The following is a 23,344-nucleotide window of genomic DNA, read 5'->3' on the forward strand; positions in this document are numbered from 1 at the left end:
AGAAGTGCAAGAAGGCAAAGTGGTTGTCTGAGGAGGCCTTACAAATAGCTGAGAAAAGAAGAGAAGCAAAAGGCAAAGGAGAAGGGGAAAGATATACCCCCCTGAATGCAAAGTTCCAGAGGGTAGCAAGGAGAGATAATAAAGCCTTCTTAAGTGAACAATGCATAGAAATAGAGGAAAACAATAGGAAAGACTAGAGGAAAGGAAAGACTAGAGATCTCTTCAGTAAAACTAGAGATACCAAGGGAACACTTCATACAAAGATGGGCTCGGTAAAGGACAGAAACAGCAAGGACCTAACAGAGACAGAAGCTATTAAGAAGAGGTGGCAAAAATACACAGGAGAACTATACAAAAAAGCTGTTAATGACCTGGATAACCACAATGGTGTGGTCACTCACCTAGAGTCAGACATCTTGGAGTGCAAAGTCACCTGGGCCTTAGGAAGCATCACTATGCACAAAGCTAGTGGAGGTGATGAAATTCCAGCTGAGCTATTTCAAATCGTAAAAGATGCTGCTGCTAAAAGTGCTGTACTCAATATGCCAGCAAATTTGGAAAAGTCATCAATGGCCGCAAGGCTAGGAGAGGTCAGTTTTCTTTCCCATCTCAAAGAAAGCCAATGCCAATGAGTGCTCAAACTGTACAGTTGTGCTTATTTAACATACTAGCAAGGTAATGCTAAAAATCCTTCAAGCTAAGCTTCAGCAGTATATAAACTGTGAACTTCCAGATGTACAAGCTGGATTTAGAAAAAGCAGAGGAACCAGAGATCAAATTGCTAATACCCACTGGATCATAGAAAAAGCAAGGGAATTCCAGAGAAGTATCTACTTCTGTTTCATTGACTATGCTAAAGCTTTGACTATGTGAATCACAACAAACTGGAAAATTCTTAAAAGAGATGGGAATACCAGACCACCTGACCTGTCTTCTGAGAAACCTGTATGCAGGTCAAGAAGCAACAGTTAGAACTGAACGTGAGACAGCAGACTGGTTTGAAATTTGGGAAAGAGTATGTCAAAGCTGAATATTGTCACTAATTGTTTAAATTATATGCAGAGTATATCATGCAAAATGCCAAGCTGAATGAATTACAAGCTGGAATCAAGATGGCCGGGAGAAATATCAACAACCTCAGATATGCAGATGATATACCTCTAATGGCAAAAAGTGAAGAGGAACTAAAGAGGCTCTTGATGAAAGTGAAAGAGGAGAGTGAGATAGCTGGCTTAAAACTCAACATTTAAAAAAATGAGATCATGGCATCTGGTCCCATCACTTCATAGCAAATAGATGGGAAAAAAGTGGAAACAGATTTTATTTTCTTGGGCTCCAAAATCACTGCAGATGGAAACTGTAGCCATGAAATTAAAAGACACTTGCTTCTTGGAGAGAAAGCTATAACAAACCTAGACAGTGTATGAAAAAGGAAAGACATCACTTTTCTGACAATAGTCCATATAGTCAAAGCTGTGGTTTTTCCAGTAGTCATGTACAGATGTTAAGAGTTGGACTGTAAAGAAAGATGAGAGCTGAAGAATTGATGCTTTCGAACTGTGGTGCTGGAGAATACTCTTGAGAGTCCCTTGGACTGCAAGGAGATCCGACCAGTCAATCTTGAAGGAAATCAGTCCCGAATATTCATAGGAAGGACTGACACGGAAGCTGAAACTCCAGTATGTCACCTGATGTGAAGAACCAACTATTGGAAAAACCCCGATGTTGGGAAAGATTGAGAGCAGGAGGAGAAGGGAACAACATAGTATAAGATGGTGGAATGGCACCACTGGATGTGAATTTAAGCAAATTCAAGGAGACAGTGAAGGACAGGGAAGCCTGGCATGCTGCAGCCCATGGGGTCACAAAAAACTGGATCCAACTAAGGGACTGAACAACAACAATAAATTTAGGATATGCTATTTATTTTCACATGATCTCAGTGTAAAAGTCCTATAACCTTAAGGCTACTTTAACTTATAAGTACTCTCTTAAAAAGTTGTGTTTGTATCTAATTGTTTGCTAAGATTTTAAATTTCTTCCTCCATCACTGACTCGATGGATGTGAGTCTGAGTGAACTCCGGGAGTTGGTGATGGACAGGGAGGCCAGGCGTGCTGCGATTCATGGGGTCGCAAAGAGTCAGACACAACTGAGTGACTGAACTGAACTGAATTGAATTATGTCTTAGCTTCATCTCTTTAATTCCCACTATCACTCTTAAGCATTTTTTACTTAGCCACCTAACATTTCTCTCCAGCTTTGGTTTCGTTCACTCAGTCCATTCCCCCTAATGCAAAATTGACTATATTGCCCAGTGTAAATTTATTCAGAGGATTCTTCTGTGATCTGGTCCATGCAAACCACTCTAGCCTCATTTTCCTTTTTGCTCTCTATCTTGTGATCCATTTAACTCAGACCACATTCAGTACCATTTCCTATCTCTTTGCAGTTGTACATGCTGATTCCTCTGGATGAAATCTGAAATCCATACCATACACCAGGCTACTTTGAAAACAACTCAAGTTGCTTTCTCCTGATGCCTTACCAATTCACAAATAAAATTCATATTACCTCTTTTGCAGTGTCATTACACTGACATTTTTATAGTGGTTTTACAATTATTTTACTTTTTTGGACTCTCAGATTCTTGATTCTCAGAAATTATTTATGACAGGTACCTGTCATAATTATAAATGCTGAACTCAACCACATGTACCTGGTAAACTGTCTTCCACAAACCTTGTGTGTTAGACTAAGAGATAGTTATTCTACTAAGCACAAGAAGACAATGCCTATGTACTTTGGAGTCTGAGAGAACCCAACTGGAATCTCAGTTTGATATTTAATAATCATATGCATGTTCTGTGGAAGTTACTTAATTGTTTGGAAACTCAATTTCCTCATTTGGTGATGCAAACCTTGAGAAGGGTAGTGAAGATCTAAATGTATAACATACATCAGGCACCTACTACATAGTGGGCACTTGGTAAGTATTTGTTCTCCTAAAGGGAAAGACCCAAAGAAATATTAATATAATACATAAACTTAGTCTTCAGTTCTTTTTTAAGGCGGATCATCCTAAGAAATTATTTATTAGTTTGAAGAGATATTTTCTTGCTAGGTTGTATTCAGTTTCTAAAATGGAACCTACTTTGGAAGAATATCCTTGGAATTAATGTGAGAGTTGGGCCATAGAGAAGGTTAAATGCTAAGAATTGATGCTTTTGAACTATGGTGCTGGAGAAGACTCTTGAGAGCCCCTTGGATAGCAAGGAGATCAAGCCAGTCAATCATCAACCCTGAATATTCCTTGGAAGGACTGATGCTCAAGCTGAAACTCCAGTACTTTGGCCACCTGATATGAAGAGCTGACTTACTATAAAAGACCCTGATGGTAGAAAAGATTGAGTGTGAGAGGAGAAGTGGGCGACAGAGGATGAGATAGTTGGATGGCATCATCGAAGCAATGGACATGAGTTTGAGCAAACTCTGGGAGATAGGGAAGGACAGGGAATCCTGGAGTCCATGGAGTTGCAAAGAATCAGACAGGACTGAGTGACTGAACAGCAACTAACCCTAGTTGTATCAGCTTGTGAGTCATTTAAATTTTAGTGGAGTGATAGGTCTTATAATAATATATGCTTCTATATGCAATGTTCAGTTTCCCAAACTTGTCTAATAGTGTTTTTCAAACTTGCCTAATACTAGGAATCGTGAGTAATGCATATAAATATAGATTCTGGGGCCTCACCTTATACATACTGAATCAATCTTCGGGGTTGGAAATATATATTTTTAACAAATAAGTTAGGTATTTCTCAGATCAAATTTTGGAAATACTGTTACTGAATTTACTATGAGAAATTCTTGGTTAAATTTAATATGCTTCCAAAGTGTTAAGTTTGGATGGTTTACGATTTTATTAATTTGGATTTACATTTTCTGATTATTTAGGATAGGTTTTGTGTTGGTTTTAGTAAGCAAGTCATTTGTACAATTTATTGTTGTAATTGGTGAGACATAAAAATGATAATGCTTAGAATAAGAGCTGCTGCTGCTAAGGTGCATCAGTCGTGTCCGACTCTGTGCGACCCCGTAGACAGCAGCCTACCAGGCTCCCCTGTCCCTGGGATTCTCCAGGCAAGAACACTGGAGTGGGTTGCCATTTCCTTCTCCAGTGCTACCTGAATATAAAAATAATCATGTCAGAATTGTAAATCTAATCTGTCTATACTACAGCATCTCCAATAAAGATTTTTACATTGATTATACCACTACCCTACTATAGCACATTGTGCTAAAGTTCCTAATAAATGTTACAGTAAACTTATTTTCCTGTAGCTTTTGTTATCAACTATTAGTAGAAAGCATTTCCATCCAAAGCCAGTATCTTTATGAAGCTTACTTTATGAATTAACTATCAAAACCAAGAAGAATTTAGAAGGATATCCATGTTACTTCCAGAAGATCTGTATCATTTAATATCAGATATTTTTAAAATCTTCATCAGTGAATCTGACAAGTGCCCTTTACTCTGCAATACTCTCTAGCCTAACTGTCACCAGCTATGTTCTCTCCCCACTGTCCTGTTTTTATTAAAATACCATCAATGGTATTAAATTATATTTTATTATTATTACTTAATGGTTTACATAGTAGATATACATAAAAATGGATGGTGACTCAAGTATATATTGCCTGGGATTTTCCACTTTGTAGTTTTGTGGTCTTACCAACTGCAAAGTGTTAGTATAGAGTGTTCAGTTTAAACATTCACATGTAGATTAAAATTTTAAGTACTTACTAAAAGGAGGCCTACATTAAGGGTTTGATTTGCTTTATTTTTAAACAGGAAAGTAACATTTGGATGTTTACCATACGCTAGTCTCTGTGACAAGCCGTTTACATTTTCTTCATTTAATCCTCAGAAAGGTTCTGAAAGAGCTGTTATAATATTTTTATCCCCATTTTACAAATACAGTTAAGTGTCTTGCCCATTTTTGGTATAGTTTAAGTGGCAGTACTATGATTTAAAGCGTGAAGCATGAGTCCAGATTCTGAGCTCGTTTACAACATAGTTTACTGCCCCACAAGCTAGACCATGAGAGTGGGGGAAAAGAGAAATGGAAAATAGAAATGGAGCCCTTTCTCAGGACATAGGTTAAATATTCTAGATTTTAAATAATTTTGTTGTGCTGCAAAGTGTAAAATTTCATTTAAGCATTAAATGGCTATCACATTTTTAAAACATGATTGATTTTATTTCATTGTCATTTTAAAGCCTGTTTTATAAAATAGGATAGTATAGCATATAAGTGTTCCGATCTGCTAGTAAAGTAAAAAATATTACAATATTTAAAAGAAAGTAACACTTTTTAAAAAGTAATATAATATAATTTCTAGTGTTATTGAACCCTTTCTAAAATATTAGGAGCCAAGATAGAGAAGAGATCCATACTTCCCTATGGTGTTACCTACATCATTCAGATAAGTTGTTTTATGTATTTTATTTTATAGGGACTACAACATCCAGTGTAAGCATAATTGGCCATCGTATGAACTATGGGTTTGGATGTGGTGACTTTGAAGAGGATAGGTCACATGACATTTCACCTAGTGCTTTAAAAATACAAAATAAGGAACAACCAAGACATTATAAGCATACGAAAGGTTAGTACATTTCAATCACAAGTTCATTTTTAGAACTGAGTGTCTTTGAATTTCATATCTTCCATTAACATGCCAATAAAGAAAAACTAACTGAGATTTCTCAATTTTGAGACTTTTCTTCTTACCCTTCTGATGTGTTGTTTGTCGAAATAATTCTGCTAAATAGAACACATAGTTTACATATTCATATATGGTTATGTCTCAGGAGTCAATCCAGGGAACCTATTACCCAAGAGGTTAAATCTAGGGAGTCCTTGCTGACCTTTACCCACATACACATACAGACACACACTCTGTACGTGTGCCACTGTAAAATGGGATGGAGAAGTCATATGAACAAATGATTCCCATATGCCTACTTAGGTTGTAACCATGGAGTAAAACTGTGGAAACAAGATTATAATTTTCCTGTGGTAGAACCTGGAAAGTTTTTTTGTTATCACAAACCATTGTTAACAATGTACCCTTTTTTTCTTTCTTTTAATTAAGCTTAATAGCAAGCAGCACTTCTGTGACTGCTCTTTTTTTTTTTTTTCAGAGATCCTGTTACAGCTGCTTTTAACATTTTTTCCTCAGAGTAAGAGACAATAATTTTGAGCCATCAGGGAAGCCCAATTTTGAAGGGCATAAATATTTAAATAGAGTAAATAGAAGTCACCTGTATTTCAGCATTGTAGTCTACCAGTAAATGTAAGGAGCTGTCATTGTTTTGTGTGTAGCAACTTTTATAATAAGGTCAACTGTTGTCGTCTCTGGTCGTCTTAAGTCGTATATGTCCAGGTAGTCAGGCATTTTAGTTCATGTATACTTTTTGTGGAACTAATGCAAATTGAGTAAGAGTGAACTTGATTAGACACTTTTTCTTATTTTTTGTTGTTTTTGTTTTGGTAAATTTCTAAAAATTGAATCTGTAAGATAATTCGTAATATCTGTTCTTTGTGAGAAAGATCATTTGCCCATTGTTTTTATTAATACAAAAGAGGATGACAGGTATTTTTCATATTTACTTACACATTTTATTTTTTATATAAAAAAACCAAATACAAAAATATTTTTCTTCCTAAAGGAAATGTAATTTCATTGTTTTCAAATAATTGCTGAATATATTTTCTTTTACTGCCAATGACCTTTTTTTTTTTTGGATCATAAAAATATTGATGTCTTTGATCAACAGTTAATTCTACTCCAGAAAATTCTATCAAACTTACACTTCCAACTCTAAACCAAACATCTGCTAGATCTATCTGGTCAACAAGAATAAACATATTCAAAACCAAACTTATCTTCCTTTCTAGACCTATTCCTCTTCCTTTTTTTTTTATCTGTTTTTATTAGTGGCATTATTATTTTCCCAGTTATGGAGACTTAAAACTTTAGAGTCATCTTTTCTACTTCTCTTTACCCTTCAGGCAGTGACCAGTCCTACCAGTTTTTTTCAGTTTAACTTGGGTTTTCATAGCTTCTTCCCTGGGTGATTGCAATAGCCTTCTGATAAGGCATTTTGTCCCTTATTTTCATCTTTTCAATTCAGTGTACATAAGCTTCCAGAATTATCTTTCTAATCATCTCTTCCTTGCTCAAAACCTTTAGTGGTTTTCACAGAATAAATTTCCAACTCTGTAGCATCATTTTTTCATACCCTTAACAATTTTGCCTCAGCTTACCTTTCTTGCGTTACCTCTTGAAAGTGAAAGTGAAGTCTCTCAGTCGTGTCCAATTCTTTGGACCCCATGGACTGTAAGCCTACCAGGCTCTTCTGTCCATGGGATTTTCCAGGCAAGAATACTGGAATGTGTTGCCATTTCCTTCTCCAGGAGATCTTCCCAAACCAGGGACTGAACCCAGGTCTCCTGCATTGTAGGCAGACGCTTCATTGTCTGAGGCACCAGGGAAGCATTACCTCTTAGTATACCTCTATTCATGCCCTATCCTCTGGCATTATTTGTTTATTTGGGTTGCACTGTCTTCATTGCTGCGCACAGGCTTTCTTTAGTTGTGATGAGCAGGGGCTTCTCCTCTTAGCAGTACACAGACTTCTCATCGTGGTGGCTTGTCTTGTCTCAGAGCACAGGCTCTCAGTACATGGACTTCATAGTTGTTGTGTTCAGGCTTAGTAGTTGCTACTGTTTGGCTTAGTAGTTGTGGCTCTCAGGCCCTAGAACTTGGGCTTAGTAGTTGTGGTACTGAGTTGCTTAGTTGTGGCTTAGTTGCTCCGTGGCATGTGGAATCTTCCCAACCAGGGATCGAACCCATGTCCCTTACATTGGCAGGTGAATTCTTACCTACTGTATCACCAGGGAAGTCCATGTCTGCTTTTTGAATACCGGCTAAAATCCACTTCTTTATAAAGCTTTCCCCATACTTCTGGTCTGGAGTAGTATAAGATAAAATTAAGATATAGGCATCTTTACATCTGTATTATGTTTCGTATATAATGGTGCGTATGTGTGCACTCAGTCACTCAGTGATGTCAGACCCTTTGCGACCCCATGGACTGTAATCTACTAGGCTCCTCTGTCCATGGAGTTTTCCAAGCAAGAATACTGGAGGGGGGTTTGCCATTTCCTACTTTAGAGGATCTTCCTGACCCAGGGATTGAACCTGCATCTCTTTTGTCTCCTGCATTGGCCTTTACCACTGAGCCACCTGGGAAGCCACATATTAAATTAATACAGTGATGATGATCTAGCCATAACTAATAATCATGCAAAACCTGCATCCTCAAATAATCAGATTAAAGTAAATATTGAGTGCAATGCTAAAAGGAATAAAAAGACTCGCAGGAGAAATATTGGTGATGAGTGACAGATGTGAATAGATTCCTTTTGCAAGAAAGAAACCTCAGACTTTTTTTAGAACTAGCTCTCCAAACCTCCTCTTCTTTCTCTCCTCTGCTGATTGTCCCTTTGAATGTGACCATTTTCTAGCATAGTAACCTTGAATTTCAATTAACGATTTAAGAAAGTGATTAAGATGGATGTTTGTTGCTAGCAAACTAGATTCTATAACTTAATATTTTCTCTTTCTCTATTTGAATAAATGGGGCAGAAATAACAACAAAAAAAGGGTAGTTCATATGCAAAGAATCTTTTAAGCATCTTTATTTTAGGATTGAGATTTGAGCAGTATTTCTTTCAATAATTCTTTGCTTTAAAGAAAATATAGGGTAAAAAGTGAAAGTAATATTAAAAATGATGCTAGATCAGACTTCCCTGGTGGTCCAGTGATTAAAACTCCATACTTCCAATGCAGGGGGCAGAGGTTTGATTGATCCCTGGTCAGGAAACTAAGGTCTTACATGCTAAGAGGTGCAGTGAAAAAAAAAATGATGTTATATGAGTGTTTCTTATAAATGAAATTAAACTACTTAGGTATAGTCTTTATGTATGTATTTCCTCCCATGAGATTTAATTATCAATCACCTCTTAATAGTTAATGTATAGATTTTACGTTTGTTAACTATTGTGGAGCAAATTGTTCCATTTACTGAGATTTGTTTCTGTGTCACTGAACACTTTCTGGGGCTACCAGATGTTTCTGTCAGTTGACCTTAAATTAATTATATTTTGCTTTCATTTTTTTGTCTTGTAATATTCATTTAACATATTTATTGAGCACCTGCTGTGTGCCAAGCACTGTACTAATGGTCTCTGGAAAAGAATGAAAATCAAAGCTAGACATGAGTCCTATCCCCATAGAGCTTACAGTCTAGTAGAAGAAAGAATAATTAAATAAATAATCATAAACTGAGTTAGAAGTTAATCTAGGAAAGTACAGATTGCTGTGAGATTGACTTGATCTGTTCCCAGGAGTGAGAAGCTTTCCTTCAAGGTTATCCTCTTTTTGTTTGATTATTGTGCTATGATTATTTTCTAACATCTTTGAAACTCCTTATTCTGATATGTATGAACTCCTTAAGTAAAGAAAGTTTTCTTTTCTATCCAGTGCCTAGTCTGAACTAGGTTTCATTTTTTTTTAATTGAGGTATAGTTGATGTACAATATTGTGTTAGTTTCAAATATGTAGCAAAGTGATTCAGCTTTATGTATGTATATTTAAAGAAATGTAGTTCAGATTAATTTTCCATATAGGTTATTATTAATACAAGATATTGAATATAGTTCCCTGTATAAATCCTTGTTGCTTATCTATTTTATGTATAGTAGTACGTATATGTTATTCCCGTACTCCTAGTTTATTCTTTTCACATGCATGTCGGCCATCTGTATGTCTTCTTTGAAGAAATGTCAGTTTAGGTCTTCTGCTCACTTTTGATTGGGTTGTTTAGTTTTTTGGTTATTAAGTTGTAATTTTTCCCATTTGTATATTTTAGAAATTAAGCCCTTCTCAATCACGCATTGACAAATATTTTTTTCCAAGTCCATAGGTAGTCTTTTTGTTTTGTTTATACAGCAGTTTCCTTCACTCTGCCAAAGCTTATAAGTTTGGGTAGGTCTAATTTGTTTATTTTTGCTTCTGTTCCTTTTGGCTTTGGAGAATGATCTAAGAAGACATTGATACAATTTATGTCTGAGAATTTTTTGTCTATGTTCTCTTCTAGGAGTTTCATGGTGCCTTGATATTTAGGTCTTACAAGGTTTATTTTTGTGTATGGTTTGAAGTAGTGTTCTAATTGCATTGATTTACATGTAACTGTCCAGCTTTCCAACACCACTTGCTGAAAAGACTGAAAACTTCTCAAACATAGAGAAGGAAACAGATATCCAGGTACAGGAAGCACAGAGGGTCCTAAGCAAAGTGAACCTAAACACCCACACAAGGCATATCCTGATTAACATAGAGAAAGTTAAAGAGAAGATTCTAAAGACAGCAAGAGGAAAGGAGTCAGAATCAGTTACAGGGGAACCCCCATAAGGCTATCTCCTGATTTTTTGCATAAATTTTGCAGGCCACAAGGGGATGGCATCGTATATTCAAAGTCCTGAAAGGGAAAAAAACCTGCAACATAGGAAACTCTACTGAGCAAAATTGTCACACAAATCTAAAAGTAGATTCACAAAACCAAAAAAGAAAGGGACTCTAGCATAATATAAAAATCATCAAACCCTAAAAGGAAATACAAAAAGAAGAAATGCAAAATCAGCTGGGAGGCAAGTTTTCAAATGGCAGTGTGTACATACCTACTAATATTACTTTAAATGTCTGTGGACTAAATGTTCTAATCAAAAAAACAAAGAGTGGCAGATTGGATTTAGAAAAAAAGCACCAAGAACCTATAATAGGCTACCTACAAGAGAATCACCTTAGGATAAAGGGCACTCACAGATTGAAAGTGAGGGGATGGAAAAAAATATATCATGCAAATGGAAGTAGCAAGAAAATGGGAGTAGTGATAATTATATCAGACAAATTGACGTTAAACAGTCCATAAAGAAAGAGAACATTTTATCATGACAAAGGAATCAATACGGGAAGAGGATATTATATTCATTAACGTGTGCATCCAATATAGGAGCACCTAAATATATAAAATGAATACTAAAAACATGAAGGGAGAAATTGAAAGGAAGGAAGGCAATAATAGTAGACAACTTTAACACCCCACTGAAACCAATGGACAGATCTTCCAGACAGAAAATCAATAAAGAAACAGAGATCATAAATGATACAATAGACCAGGTGGATTTAATTAATATCTATAGGGCACTACATCAAAAAACCCCAGAATCACATTTTTTTTTCAAGTCCCTGTGGAATATTTTCTGCAGTAGACCACATACTAGGTCACAAAACAAGCCTTAACAAAGTTAAGAGGATAGAAATTATTTCTAGTATCTTTCTGACCACAACAGTATGAAGCTAGAAATCAGCCACAGAAAGAAAATAATAAGAAAAAAACCCACTTGGATACTAAACCACATACTACTAAAAAGCCAGTGGGTCATCATTGAAATAAAAGAGGAAATCAGAAAACACCTCAAGACAAATGACAATGAAAACACAACCTTACAGAATCTGTGGGATGCAGCAAAAGCTTTTCTAAGAGGGAAGTTTATAGTGATACAGGCCTTAAGAAAGAAGAAGAATCTCAAAAAATCTCCCACCTAAAAGACCTGGAAGAAGGACAAATGAGACCCAAAATCAGGAAATAAATATATATCAGAGAGTAAATAAATGAGATAAAAAAGTGCAAAGATCAATAAAATCAAGAGCCCCCCTTTTTTTTTTTAATAAAATTTGGTAACCTCTAGCCAAACTCAAGAAGAAAAGAAATAGGACCCAAAAAACAACATAAGAAAGTAAAGAGAAATAACAACTGATTCCACAGAAATACAAAAACTCATACTACAAAGATTTATATGCCAACAAATTAGACAAGTTTTTAGAAATATGCAGTCTGCCAAAATTGAATCAAGAAGAAACAGATATTTGAATAAACCAATTACTAAAAGTGAAATCGAACATCTATTTTGAAAAACTCCCTACAAACAAAAGTCTAGGACCAGATGGTCTCACTGAGGAACTCCACCAAACATACAAAGACCTCACACCTATGCTCAAATTATTCCAAAAGACTGAAGAGAAGGGAACACTCCCAAATTCATTCTGTAAAGCCACCATCATCCTGATATCAAAACCAAGAATAATTATAGAAAAAAAAGGAAGAAAGAAAATTACATGTCAATATGTTTGATAAATATAGATGGAAAAATCCTCAACAAAATATTAGCAAACTGAATCCAATACAGTACATAAAAAGGATCAAAAAACATGATCAAGTTGGAGTCACTCTAGGGTTTCAAGGACAGTTTATTATACCTAATCAAATCAATATGATATATACCACATCATCAAAAGAAAAGACAGAAACTATATGGTCATTTCAATAGATGCAGAAAAAGCATTTGATAAAATTCAACATCCATCCATTATTTAAAAAAAAAAAAAACCTCTCACCAAAGTGGGTATAGGTAAGCATTAGTCACTCAGCCGTGTCGGACTCTTTGCAACACCGTGGACTGCAGCCTGCCAGGCTTCTCTGTCCATGGGATTCTCCAGGCAAGAATAGTAGAGTGGGTAGCCATTCCCTTCTCCAGAAGATCTTCCCTACCCAGGAATTGAACTCAAGTCTCCTGCATTACAGACAAACTTCTTTTTTTACCGTCTAGGCCACCAGGAAAGCCCTGTAAGTAGGTACAGAGGGAATGAATCTCGAAAGCAATTTACGACAAACCCACAGCCAACATAATACTCAATGGTGAAATGCTGAATGCCTTCCTGCTAAATTCAGAAACAAGGCAAGGATGCCTGCTCTCACCACTTCTATTCAGTGTAGCTTTGGAAGCTCTAGCCACAGCAGTCAGACAAGAAAAAGTAATAAAAGATATCCAAATCAGAAAGGAGGATGTAAAGCTGTCACTATTTGTAGATGATATGATACTCTATATGCTGTTGCTGCTGCTGCTGCTGCTAAGTCACTTCAGTCATGTCCAACTCTGTGCAACCCCATAGATGGCAGCCTACCAGGCTCCTCCATCCATGGGATTTTCCAGGCAAGAGTACTGGAGTGGGTTGCCATTGCCTTCTCCAGATACTCTATTATAGAGATCCCTAAAAACTCCACACAAAATCTATTATAACTAATAAGTGAATTCGGCAAAGTAGCAGGATACAAGAGTAATATATAGAAATCTGCTTCATTTCTTTATACTTAAAACCAAATACCAGAAAGTAAAAAAAAAAAAAAATCACATCCAAAATTTAAATAAAATACCTAGGACTAAACTTAACCACAAGGATGAAAGACCTATACACCAAAGACTATAACATTGATAAAGGAAATTGAAGATGATTTTAAGAAATGGAAAGATATCATTTGCTCTTTGATTTCAAGATTTAATATTGTTATACTGCCCAAAACAAATTATGCAGATTTAATGTGATCCCTATCAATATAACCATGACAAATTTCACAGAACTAGAACAAATAATAATAAAATGTATATGGAACCACAAACACCCAGAATTGCCAAAGCAATACTGAGGGAAAAGAAAAAAGCTGGAGGCGTATTCCTTTCAGACTTCAAACAATACTGCAAAGTTACAGTAATCAAACAGTTTGGTATTGGCACAAAAGCAGATACATAGATCAATGGAAAAGAACACAGAGCTCAAAAATAAACCCACAAACCTGCAGTCAATTAATCTATGACAAAGGACACAAGAATATACACTGAACAAACCAAGTATTCTAAGTATTTATTGAATTAATGTGTAAATATATAAATTATAAATTCTTTGTATGAAATTAATTTTCAGTTTTATAAAACCATGTTATATCCTAAAATACTACATAAGTATGTATTTTTTAATATGTTTTTTTGTTTGTTTCTTTAGCATCTACAGGGTCATCATCAAATTTCCACCAAATTTCCAGTTTTGACTTCATGTCTACAAATACCTTATCAGAAGACTCAGTAGTAGTTGTTGGAAAAGGTATTTTAAAATTATTTAGCCTTTTAATTGTATGTTTTCTTCACGTATAAGCAGAGCATATCAATAAAGAATAGAGAAGAGTGTGCTTCAGGTGTTGAATAGAACTTTCTTTTTGAAAATATTGTTAAATTGAAAGAATTAAAAGTGAATACTTAGCACCACATTTCTGTCCTCTAATGAAACAATGGTAAATTTATGTCAGTAATTTTCAGAGAGATGTATTATGTGACCGGTACAGTTTAGGCACTTTCTAAGATACTTCTAGGATAGCTTAAATAATTTTATTGTGGTTTAAATTCAAATTGTAGTCCTTTTTGATTGACTTAGTAATCAATATAAATTAATATAATTCTATAACATCTCATGCAAAGACTAGACAAATCTTAATTAGTATTTGTTATATATTTCAGGTAGGTTGAGAAACCTTTGAACAACTTGTTTGCAGATATCCTTTAAAGTTGTCAATTGAGGTATAATTGACGAATAAAATTATAAGACATTTAAAGTGTACAATGTGATGATTAAATACCTATATACGTTGTAAAAAGATTTCTCCATCTAGTCCATTAACACAACCCAACTAGATTCTTTTTTAATTGCAAAACTAGAATATGATGATAGATGTTGAGCGTGTACATCTTATTTTTGGTAAATAGAATAAAATGCTTAGAAAGCTTTCCCGACTTCTTTGTTGATATCATTAAGTTAATTTTAGATCCTCCTCAGATTGACTTCAGCCTTTCCTTATAAGCTTATTTTCTCTATTTGCCTTGTGCCTAATCAAACATCACTCCACAAACATGCTTTCTACTTGTTCAGCTCTGCTTACGAACATCTTTATCTCATAAGATGTTCTCCCTGCCTTCCTCACTTGTCTACTCAAATTCTTTTATGTCTTCCGGCCCCAGCTGAGATCCTTGCTCTTTGAAACCATCTTAAACACTCAGCTCACGTAACCTTTCATTCATGTGAACTCAGAAATTACAATATTCAAATATGCAGTTCTCACTTGACATCATCATGAAATGTCTTGTTATTATGTTATCATTTTGATAAGGTGTTTTTATATTTTGTGATTATTTAACATGTTTTTCTTATTAATTATATTGTTTACTTCTTTTAAAACCTTGTCTTAAAACTTTGTTGTCCTGCGTAACATCACATAAATACTTAATGACAGTTTGATGGTTGGTTGCTTTCAGGGGTATTTGGAAATCCAATTCCAGCACCAGCAACCTGCAGTCAATCAGTGATAACTTCTGTGGAAAATGGGGTTTCGTTTGCAGTTAAAAATACTGAACCACCATCAGGGATTTATGGAAGAGCAGTTCAGCAGAGTATTCCATCATATGTTGATTCTGAGAATGAAAAAGATGTAAGGTTATTTCCTAATTATTAGGATAAATTCAAGCTTATGATACATCATTGTTTTGTATGTATCAGATTTGGGGTGATAAAAGTGCTTTGATTATAATGTTTTTAATCTCAATGTAATTGAAATTCCTGAACCTTAATCATGTAAATGATAGATTATTCTCCTTTTCCACCAAATATATTGTTATTCTGGTGTGAAGTATGTAATGTACTTTATATTCTACCTGTACTTTATATACATATATATGTGTGTATGTATATATTTGACAATTTTCTAAGATATCCTCAAGGAGTAACAAACTAGTATCTTTAGGCACAAATTTAGTTCGCAGTTGGTACTATGTAATTCTATTCAATTTCAGAATTACTGAAATAAGGACTAAGAAATGTATAATTTATTTTGTATAGCTTACAGTTGCCTAAGATGAAGATGGTTATTTTAAGTGTCATACTCTAAATGATTAGAGCTATTTCAACTTTTTCATGCAGATTAAAGTTTCTATTTCAAAATCTACTTATGACAAGATGAGACAAAAGAGAAAAGAGGAAAAAGAACTTTTTGACATTAAAGATTCTGAAAAGAAGGAACAGAGTCCCTGGGAACGAATGAAACATACAGGAAATGAAAAAATGGCACCTCAAAGTAAGTGGAATTTAACATTTGGTACAATTTTATTTAATTCATAATACTCTAAAACTACTGTACTGTGGTTTAACTGAGGGTGATATATGACTAATAGTGAAATATGCTGAGCTATTATACTGAAATTTGAATGACTCAGTAACATATATAGTTAACTATATATGATAGTTATATATAAGATATAACTATTTGAAATTTGAGTTTATAACTATTTGAAATTTGAATTTTCAGCATTCTCAAATAATTTCACTATTACTGTCATAAAATCTAGGGGGAGAAAAACCCACAAAACTTCTTACCTAAGCCAGTAGTTCAAAGTAGGAATGGAAGTACAAATATAGCAAATAATATAAATAGTAACAAATCATAAATTGTTACATATTCATTCTAGAGACATCAACTAACTTTGTGATTTTTCACCCTGTAATGTAGGCTTTACAAGTTTTATTTCTAAGTATAAGGAGAGTGCTTCCCTGAAGTTACCCTTATATTATTTGAACAGAAGAGTATGCTTACAAGATAAATACAGAAAGTGAGAATAACCTTTTAGAAACTGTTGTCATAACACTTTTACTGTATTTTGTAAAAGTATCAGTCTGCAAGAGAAGAAGTTTTTTAATTTAAGAAACAAAACAAAGCCCCTAGCCTGAGCAACAGTGCTTTAGATTGATGTTCTGTACACCTCCTTTTCCAAAGTAATATTTGTTTTGTTTTGTTTCTCTTTTTTTCGAGGTAAAAACAATAGAAATTGTCATATAATGCCGAGGTTAATAATTCGGTGTTATATACGCATCCCTTCCTAATGAATTATTCTCTCTTGAGAATGAAAGTAAAATAGATATAGAGAGGGAGTCCTTAAAACTTTAGCAATAGTTTTTTCACCTGTAATACAGGAATAATAGTAACCATCACATAAGGTTGTCGAATGAATCAGATGAGATGATGTAAATGAAGCATTTAGCACAATGCAGGCAGGAGTTCAATAAATGATGGTTAGTGGTGCTGTTTTGAATTTGCTGTTCTTTCTGGGTTATAAAATTCCAAAGTTGTTTTTTTTTTAATACATATCAATCTTATTTATGAAATCTAATGAGGGTACATCTGAACCATCAAAAAAATTATTGAGGTCTATTTATTATATTCATTAATTGTCATGTAATTTTCTTCAGATATGATTTACTCAAACAAAAATTGGTACTAATTTATCACTATAGTAATCCAAAATGATATATTCATCTTTTTGCATGCATCTTCTTATCTGGTATATGATAAAATTTGGAAAGTACAAATTCTTTCTTAGACCTGTTTATATAAAATCAAAAGCGATAGTCGGCCTAGATGAAAATCCTGCCTTTGCCACTCATTAGCATTGAGGCCTTAAACACATTTCTTAGCCTCTGTAAAACTCAGTTCTATTTTCGGCTGCAAATTGGAGATAATGTGAATATATATCACACCTTTGTTGAGAGAATTAAATGTAAAGTTTGTAAAGCATTTGTCACAACATCTAATATGAAGTATTTAAATATCTCTTTAGGGACCTTCCTGGTAGTCCAGTGGTTAAGAATCAGTGCTTTCAATGCTGGGTCTGCAGGTTCAATCCCTGGTTGGAGAACTGAGATCCCATATGCCATGAAGTGTAGCCAAAAAAAAACTCTTAACATGAAAAAATAACTAATCTTTACCCATTTACAAAAGCCATTACACATTCTATTTTATCTTTTTGATTTTTTTTTTTTTTCTCTCTGATGTCTTCACTACATGTGTCTTACAGTGTATAGCGGCTTTGTGGTAGGTATTACCCTGTGCACTTATTTCCCCAATATCTAGCACAATGCCTTATATCTGGAAAATGGATAGTAAATGTTTGATTGTGGAAGAAACATTGATCATGCTACTACATATGATCTTAGGATTTCTAGTATACCATAAGTGCTATCAGTTCAGTTCAGTCACTCAGTCGTGTCCGACTCTTTGCGACCCCATGAATCGCAGCACGCCAGGCCTCCCTGTCCATCACCAACTCCCAGAGTTCACTCAGACTCACGTCCATCGAGTCAGTGATGCCATCCAGCCATCTCATCCTCTGTCGTCCCCTTCTCCTCCTGTCCCCAATCCCTCCCAGCATCAGAGTCTTTTCCAATGAGTCAACTCTTCTCATGAGGTGGCCAAAGCTCTGGAGTTTCAGCTTCAGCATCATTCCTTCCAAAGAAATCCCAGGGCTGATCTCCTTCAGAATGGACTGGTTGGATCTCCTTGCAGTCCAAGGGACTCTCAAGAGTCTTCTCCAACACCACAGTTCAAAAGCATCAGTTCTCCAGCACTCAGCCTTCTTTACAGTCCAACTCTCACATCCATACATGACCACAGGAAAAACCATACCAATAGCAAAACTGGTAATTTATGCACAGTTGTTACAAAGCTTTATTTCTGTTATCAATTGTATGGTAAATTAGGTATGCATCCACATTTTTTTAACAAAATGGGATCATATTCTTCTTAACAACTTTTATTGCTAGCTCTTAAAGCTAAACTTTGTTGTATGATTCATGACTGCAAAACCACTTAAACATTTATAGTAATGTAATTTAATAGTTTTATATATAAAAAATAAGTTTTTAAATAACTTTGATATCAGGTATTATAGTTTTGTTGGAGACTGAACTAATAGTTGAGGCTTCCCCCTGGCTCAGCAGTAAAGAATCCACCTGCAATGCAGGGTTCGATCCCTGGGTCAGGAAGATTCCCTGGAGAAGGAAATGTCAACCCACTCCAGTGTTCTTGCCTGGAAAACCCCATGGAACAGAGGAGCCTGGCGGGTTATAGTCCATGAGATCTCAAAAGAGTCAGACACAACTTAGTGACTAAATAACAACAATAACAAACTAATATAAGTTTCAGTATTTATAGACTTCATGGTCAGAATATTAAATTTGTACCCCTTTGTATCAGAGTTAGTTTACGCTTTATTTAGTATGTTTCTTTGTTTTAGACGAAGCATCTGGAGCCATTCCACAGTATAAAGAAAGGATGCCTTCTGTTACTCATAGTCCAGAAATAATGGATTCATCAGAACTACGGCCATTTTCCAAACCCGAAGTAGCATTGACAGAAGCTCTGAGGCTTCTAGCTGAGGAGGATTGGTGAGTTAACTGTCCCTGTTCCAGAAGTTTTCTGAAATTGTTTTTTATGAATTAAAACATTTCCTATTATAATACTCATAGAAATGATTACTTAACATTCTTAGGCAGTCTGGGTTTTTCCCAGCTTATAATTAACAGCTGAACTCTGGGCCTCATAGAGTGCTATATTAGCAGTTATGACATGTATTATAAGGATATAGTTTAGCTTTATTAACCTTCCGGTATTAAGTACAGATCTCATCATTTCTCCAAGTGTTTCTCTGTGAAATATACTCTACAGAAGTCTTGGAAATACTTACTCTGTTTCTACCATGGCTGCATAGCTGCCCAGCCAGCCCAGCCAGTGAATCAAGGCAAACAGAAAGACAGTGGCACTCTGCTTGCTTCAGCTAGAGCATGTATTGGCTGCTCTGGCCCATTTCCTCCTCTGTTCCTTCAGTCTGTCTTCATCCTCAGTGTGTACCTCATCTTCAGTTTTGCTTTTTGTCCTCGATCATATTCATCAGCATAAAAATGTGCCAGGATATTTCTTCTTTTTAAAAATCCTTCCTAAACTGTACACCGTCTTCACATTTTCACATTTCTTTTCTCCTCACTTGTTAGCAAAAGACCTTAAAAATGGCAGTTCATTTGTCTACTTTTTCACCTCTTGTTCTCTTCTCAGCCTTCTTTAATTGACTTTCAACCCTCCCGTCCACGACCGTCACTTTACTTCACTAAAACTGCAAAAGTAACCATTTGCTAAATTTACACTGGTCACTTCCTGTCATCGTACTTAGCCTCTCAGCATCATTTGAGATACAGTTGACACTCCCTTTTTTTATTAAATTAATTTTTCTTTTGACTGCATTGGGTCTTTGTTGCTATGTGCGAGCTTATTTTTCCTGCTTCAGTACTTAGTGCTTATTGGTGTTCTGTTTGATTTCAGTATTGAGGAGTGCTCCAGAATTTAATCCACTGACATTCTCTATTTACATTCATTTCAAGGATCCAGGCTGGTGATCTTTTCCTATAAAGAACCAGACAGTAAAATATTTTAGACTTTGCAGGCCACATGTCTCTGTTGCAGCTATTCAACTTTGCTGTTATAATGAAAAATCAGCCTTGGACATTATGAAAACAAATGGGGATGGCTGTGCTTAAATGAACTTTACTTATAAAAATTTGACTTATAGAAGAACACTCTGATGGGGCCAGATTTGGTCAGTGAATCATAGTTTGCCAGTCCCTTTCTTAAATGATCTCATTCAGCTTCATAGCTTTAAATTCTGTCCATACTCTGATTTCTCATAAATGCATATCTGAATTCCTGGTATCTTCTTGACCTCTAAGCTTATAAGCTCTAAGCTTCTACTTGACACTTCCACTTGGATTACAGTAGGCATTTTAAATTTAATATGTCTAAAGTAGAACTATTAAACTTCTACTTCTTGCCAAGATGGATTAACAGGTATTAGATTTGCCTTCACATTAGAAAGAACTAAAGAAATCATACAAAATACATGAAGCAGTGGTTTTGAGAATATTGTTCACCAGGCAGTGAAAGACAGTGATCCCTGAGAAACAAACAAGGTGATCCCTATAACTGCCCTTGCTAACTTCCTGCAGAGTTTTCAAATCACAGCTTAGGGAGGGGAAAACCATATACACATCAGCAGAAATGGAGATAAAACTGGGAGTTTGGGGAGGCCAAGATAGCTAGAGCTTGCAGCCAGAATGCCAAAGGAGGATACAGCTTCTTAAAGAACTCTAGGATCCTTCAGAGAATTACTCTCAAATGTTTAGCTGAGTATTGGTCAAGGCATGCGTGTGAAGCCAGAACAAGAAACACTCATAGGAGTTACAAAGAACAGTCCCTGGAGCATATACAAGGCCAAGAATACTTTTCTCTCCCCACCAGCAGAGTGGAAAACCTTACAAGTTACATGGCATTGTGCAATAGTCCAAAGAGTTTAGCTTCATCTATGTAATGAATAAACCCTAGGCTAAAGACTGACTTTGTTCCACCAAACAGAACATAAAAGCAAGACCTGAGAGGATCAGACTTCCCAAATAACTATATCTCATAACAAAGCTAAGGATATTTATAGGAATATAAAAATATCTAAGATAAAAATTCACAGTGCCTGGCATCTGGTAACAAATTACCAGGCGTGCAAAGAGGCAGGAAAACACAACCCATGAGAGGGGGGACAAAGCAAACAATGGAAACTAATCCAAAAATGGTATCAGGTCATTTCAGTCGCTCAGTCGTGTCTGACTCTTTGCGAGCCCATAGACTGCAGCACACCAGGCTTCCCTGTCCATCACCAACTTGCGGAGCTTACTCAAACTCATGTCCATCACATTGGTGATGGCATCCAACCATCTCATCCTCTGTCGTCCCCTTCTCCCACCTTCAGTCTTTCCCAGCATCAGGATCTTTTCCAATGAGTCGGTTCTTTGGTAGCCTGAGTATTGGAGTCTCAGCATCAGTTCTTCCAATGAATATTCAGGGCTGATTTCCTTTAGGAAGGACTGGTTTGATCTCCTTGCTGTCCAAGGGCCTCTCAAGAGTCTTCTCCAACACCACAGTTCAAATGCATCAATTCTTTGGCACTCAGCTTTCTTTATAGTCCAACTCTCACATCCATACAAGACTATTGGAAAAACCATACCTTTGACTAGATGGACCTTTGTTGGTATAGTAATGTCTCTGCTTTTTGATAAACTGCCTAGGTTGGTCATAACTTTTCTTACAAGGAGCAAGTGTCTTTTAATTTCATGGCTGCAGTCACCATCTGCAGTGATTTTGGAGCCCCCAAAACTAAGTCTGTCACTGTTTCCATTGCTTCCCCATCTATTTGGTATGAAGTGATGAAAGTGGATGCCATGATCTTAGTTTCCTGAATGTTGAGTTTTAAGCCAGCTTTTTCACTGTCCTCTTTCAGTTTCATCAAGAGGCTCTTTAGTTGTTCTTCACTTTTTGCCATGAGTGTGGTATCATCTGCATAGCTGAGGTTATTGATATTTCTCCTTGCAATCTTGATTCCAGCTGTGCTTCATCCAGCCCACCATTTCACATGATGTACTTTGCATATAAGTTAAATAAGCTTTCCCGATTTGGAACCAGTCTGTTGTTCCATCCCCAGTTCTAACTGTTGCTGTAGATTATGGAATTACTAGACAAAGACATTCTTTTAACTATAGTTATAATTCTAATCCATTTTGTTAGAGAAGCTAGAGGAAAGACATGAACAGAGGATTGGTGAACTGTAGGGAGACTTGCAAAATCCCTTTTGCCGTATAATTTAACATGATTGAGGGAAGTAATAGCCCATCATATTCACCCTTAAGGGGAGGGTATTATTCAGGTCATGTACACTGGGGGCAGGAAGCAAGGTTTAGACTTCTGTCTTATCATTTAGACTGTCATTAGACATTTATCATTAGAATCATTTAGAATTCTATCACATCACAAATAAAGAGGGCCATTTTATATTGATAAGGGAGTTAATTCAGCAGGAAGACATGGCCGTCGTGAACATTTATTTGTCATATATTGGAGCTTCAGATTATATTAAACAACTACTGGTAGAACTGCAGAGAAATAAACAAATCCACAATTATAGTTGGAACTCAAACAATCCTCTCTCATTAATTGATAGAACTAGAAGAAAGAAAATCAATAAGGATATAAGAGAATTTCAACTTGACCTGATTGACATTTATAGAACACTTCAGCTAAAACAACAGAATTCCTCTGTTCAAGTCCAAAAGGGTCTTTACTGAGAAAGACTGTTCTGAAACATAAAACAAGTAATTTAAAAGGTTTCAGATTATGCAAGGTTTGTTCTCCTACCACAGTAGAATCAAATTAGAAGTCAGAAACACATACCTGAAAAATCTCTTAAGTATTTGGAAACTAAGTATCATCCTTACTAATCACCCATGGCTCTAAGAATGGAAAATTAGAAAGCATTTTGAATTTAATGAAATTAAAAATTAAACAAAATTTGTGGGATACAGCTAAATTAGAGGAGAATTTATAGCCCTGTAATACCTGTATTATAAAA

General features: G+C 35.6%; 1 protein-coding gene across 3 annotated transcripts in view; it reads left to right on the plus strand.

Annotated features, from left to right (window-relative positions):
- Positions 1–23,344, plus strand: part of FAM179B (family with sequence similarity 179 member B) — a 76,028-nt gene that overhangs the window by 34,545 nt on the left and 18,139 nt on the right. For 2 of the 3 annotated variants that reach the window (XM_013973177.2, XM_018066410.1), the window contains exons 8-12: positions 5,520–5,672; positions 14,031–14,129; positions 15,332–15,504; positions 15,993–16,146; positions 19,139–19,289. In XM_013973177.2, coding sequence (XP_013828631.2) covers positions 5,520–5,672; positions 14,031–14,129; positions 15,332–15,504; positions 15,993–16,146; positions 19,139–19,289 — 730 coding nt within the window. The remainder of the gene's footprint in view (positions 1–5,519; positions 5,673–14,030; positions 14,130–15,331; positions 15,505–15,992; positions 16,147–19,138; positions 19,290–23,344) is intronic. The other variant, XM_013973178.2, reaches the window with a different exon arrangement.

Source organism: Capra hircus, chromosome 21 (genome assembly GCF_001704415.2).
Source record: "Capra hircus breed San Clemente chromosome 21, ASM170441v1, whole genome shotgun sequence".
Lineage (NCBI taxonomy): Eukaryota > Metazoa > Chordata > Mammalia > Artiodactyla > Bovidae > Capra > Capra hircus.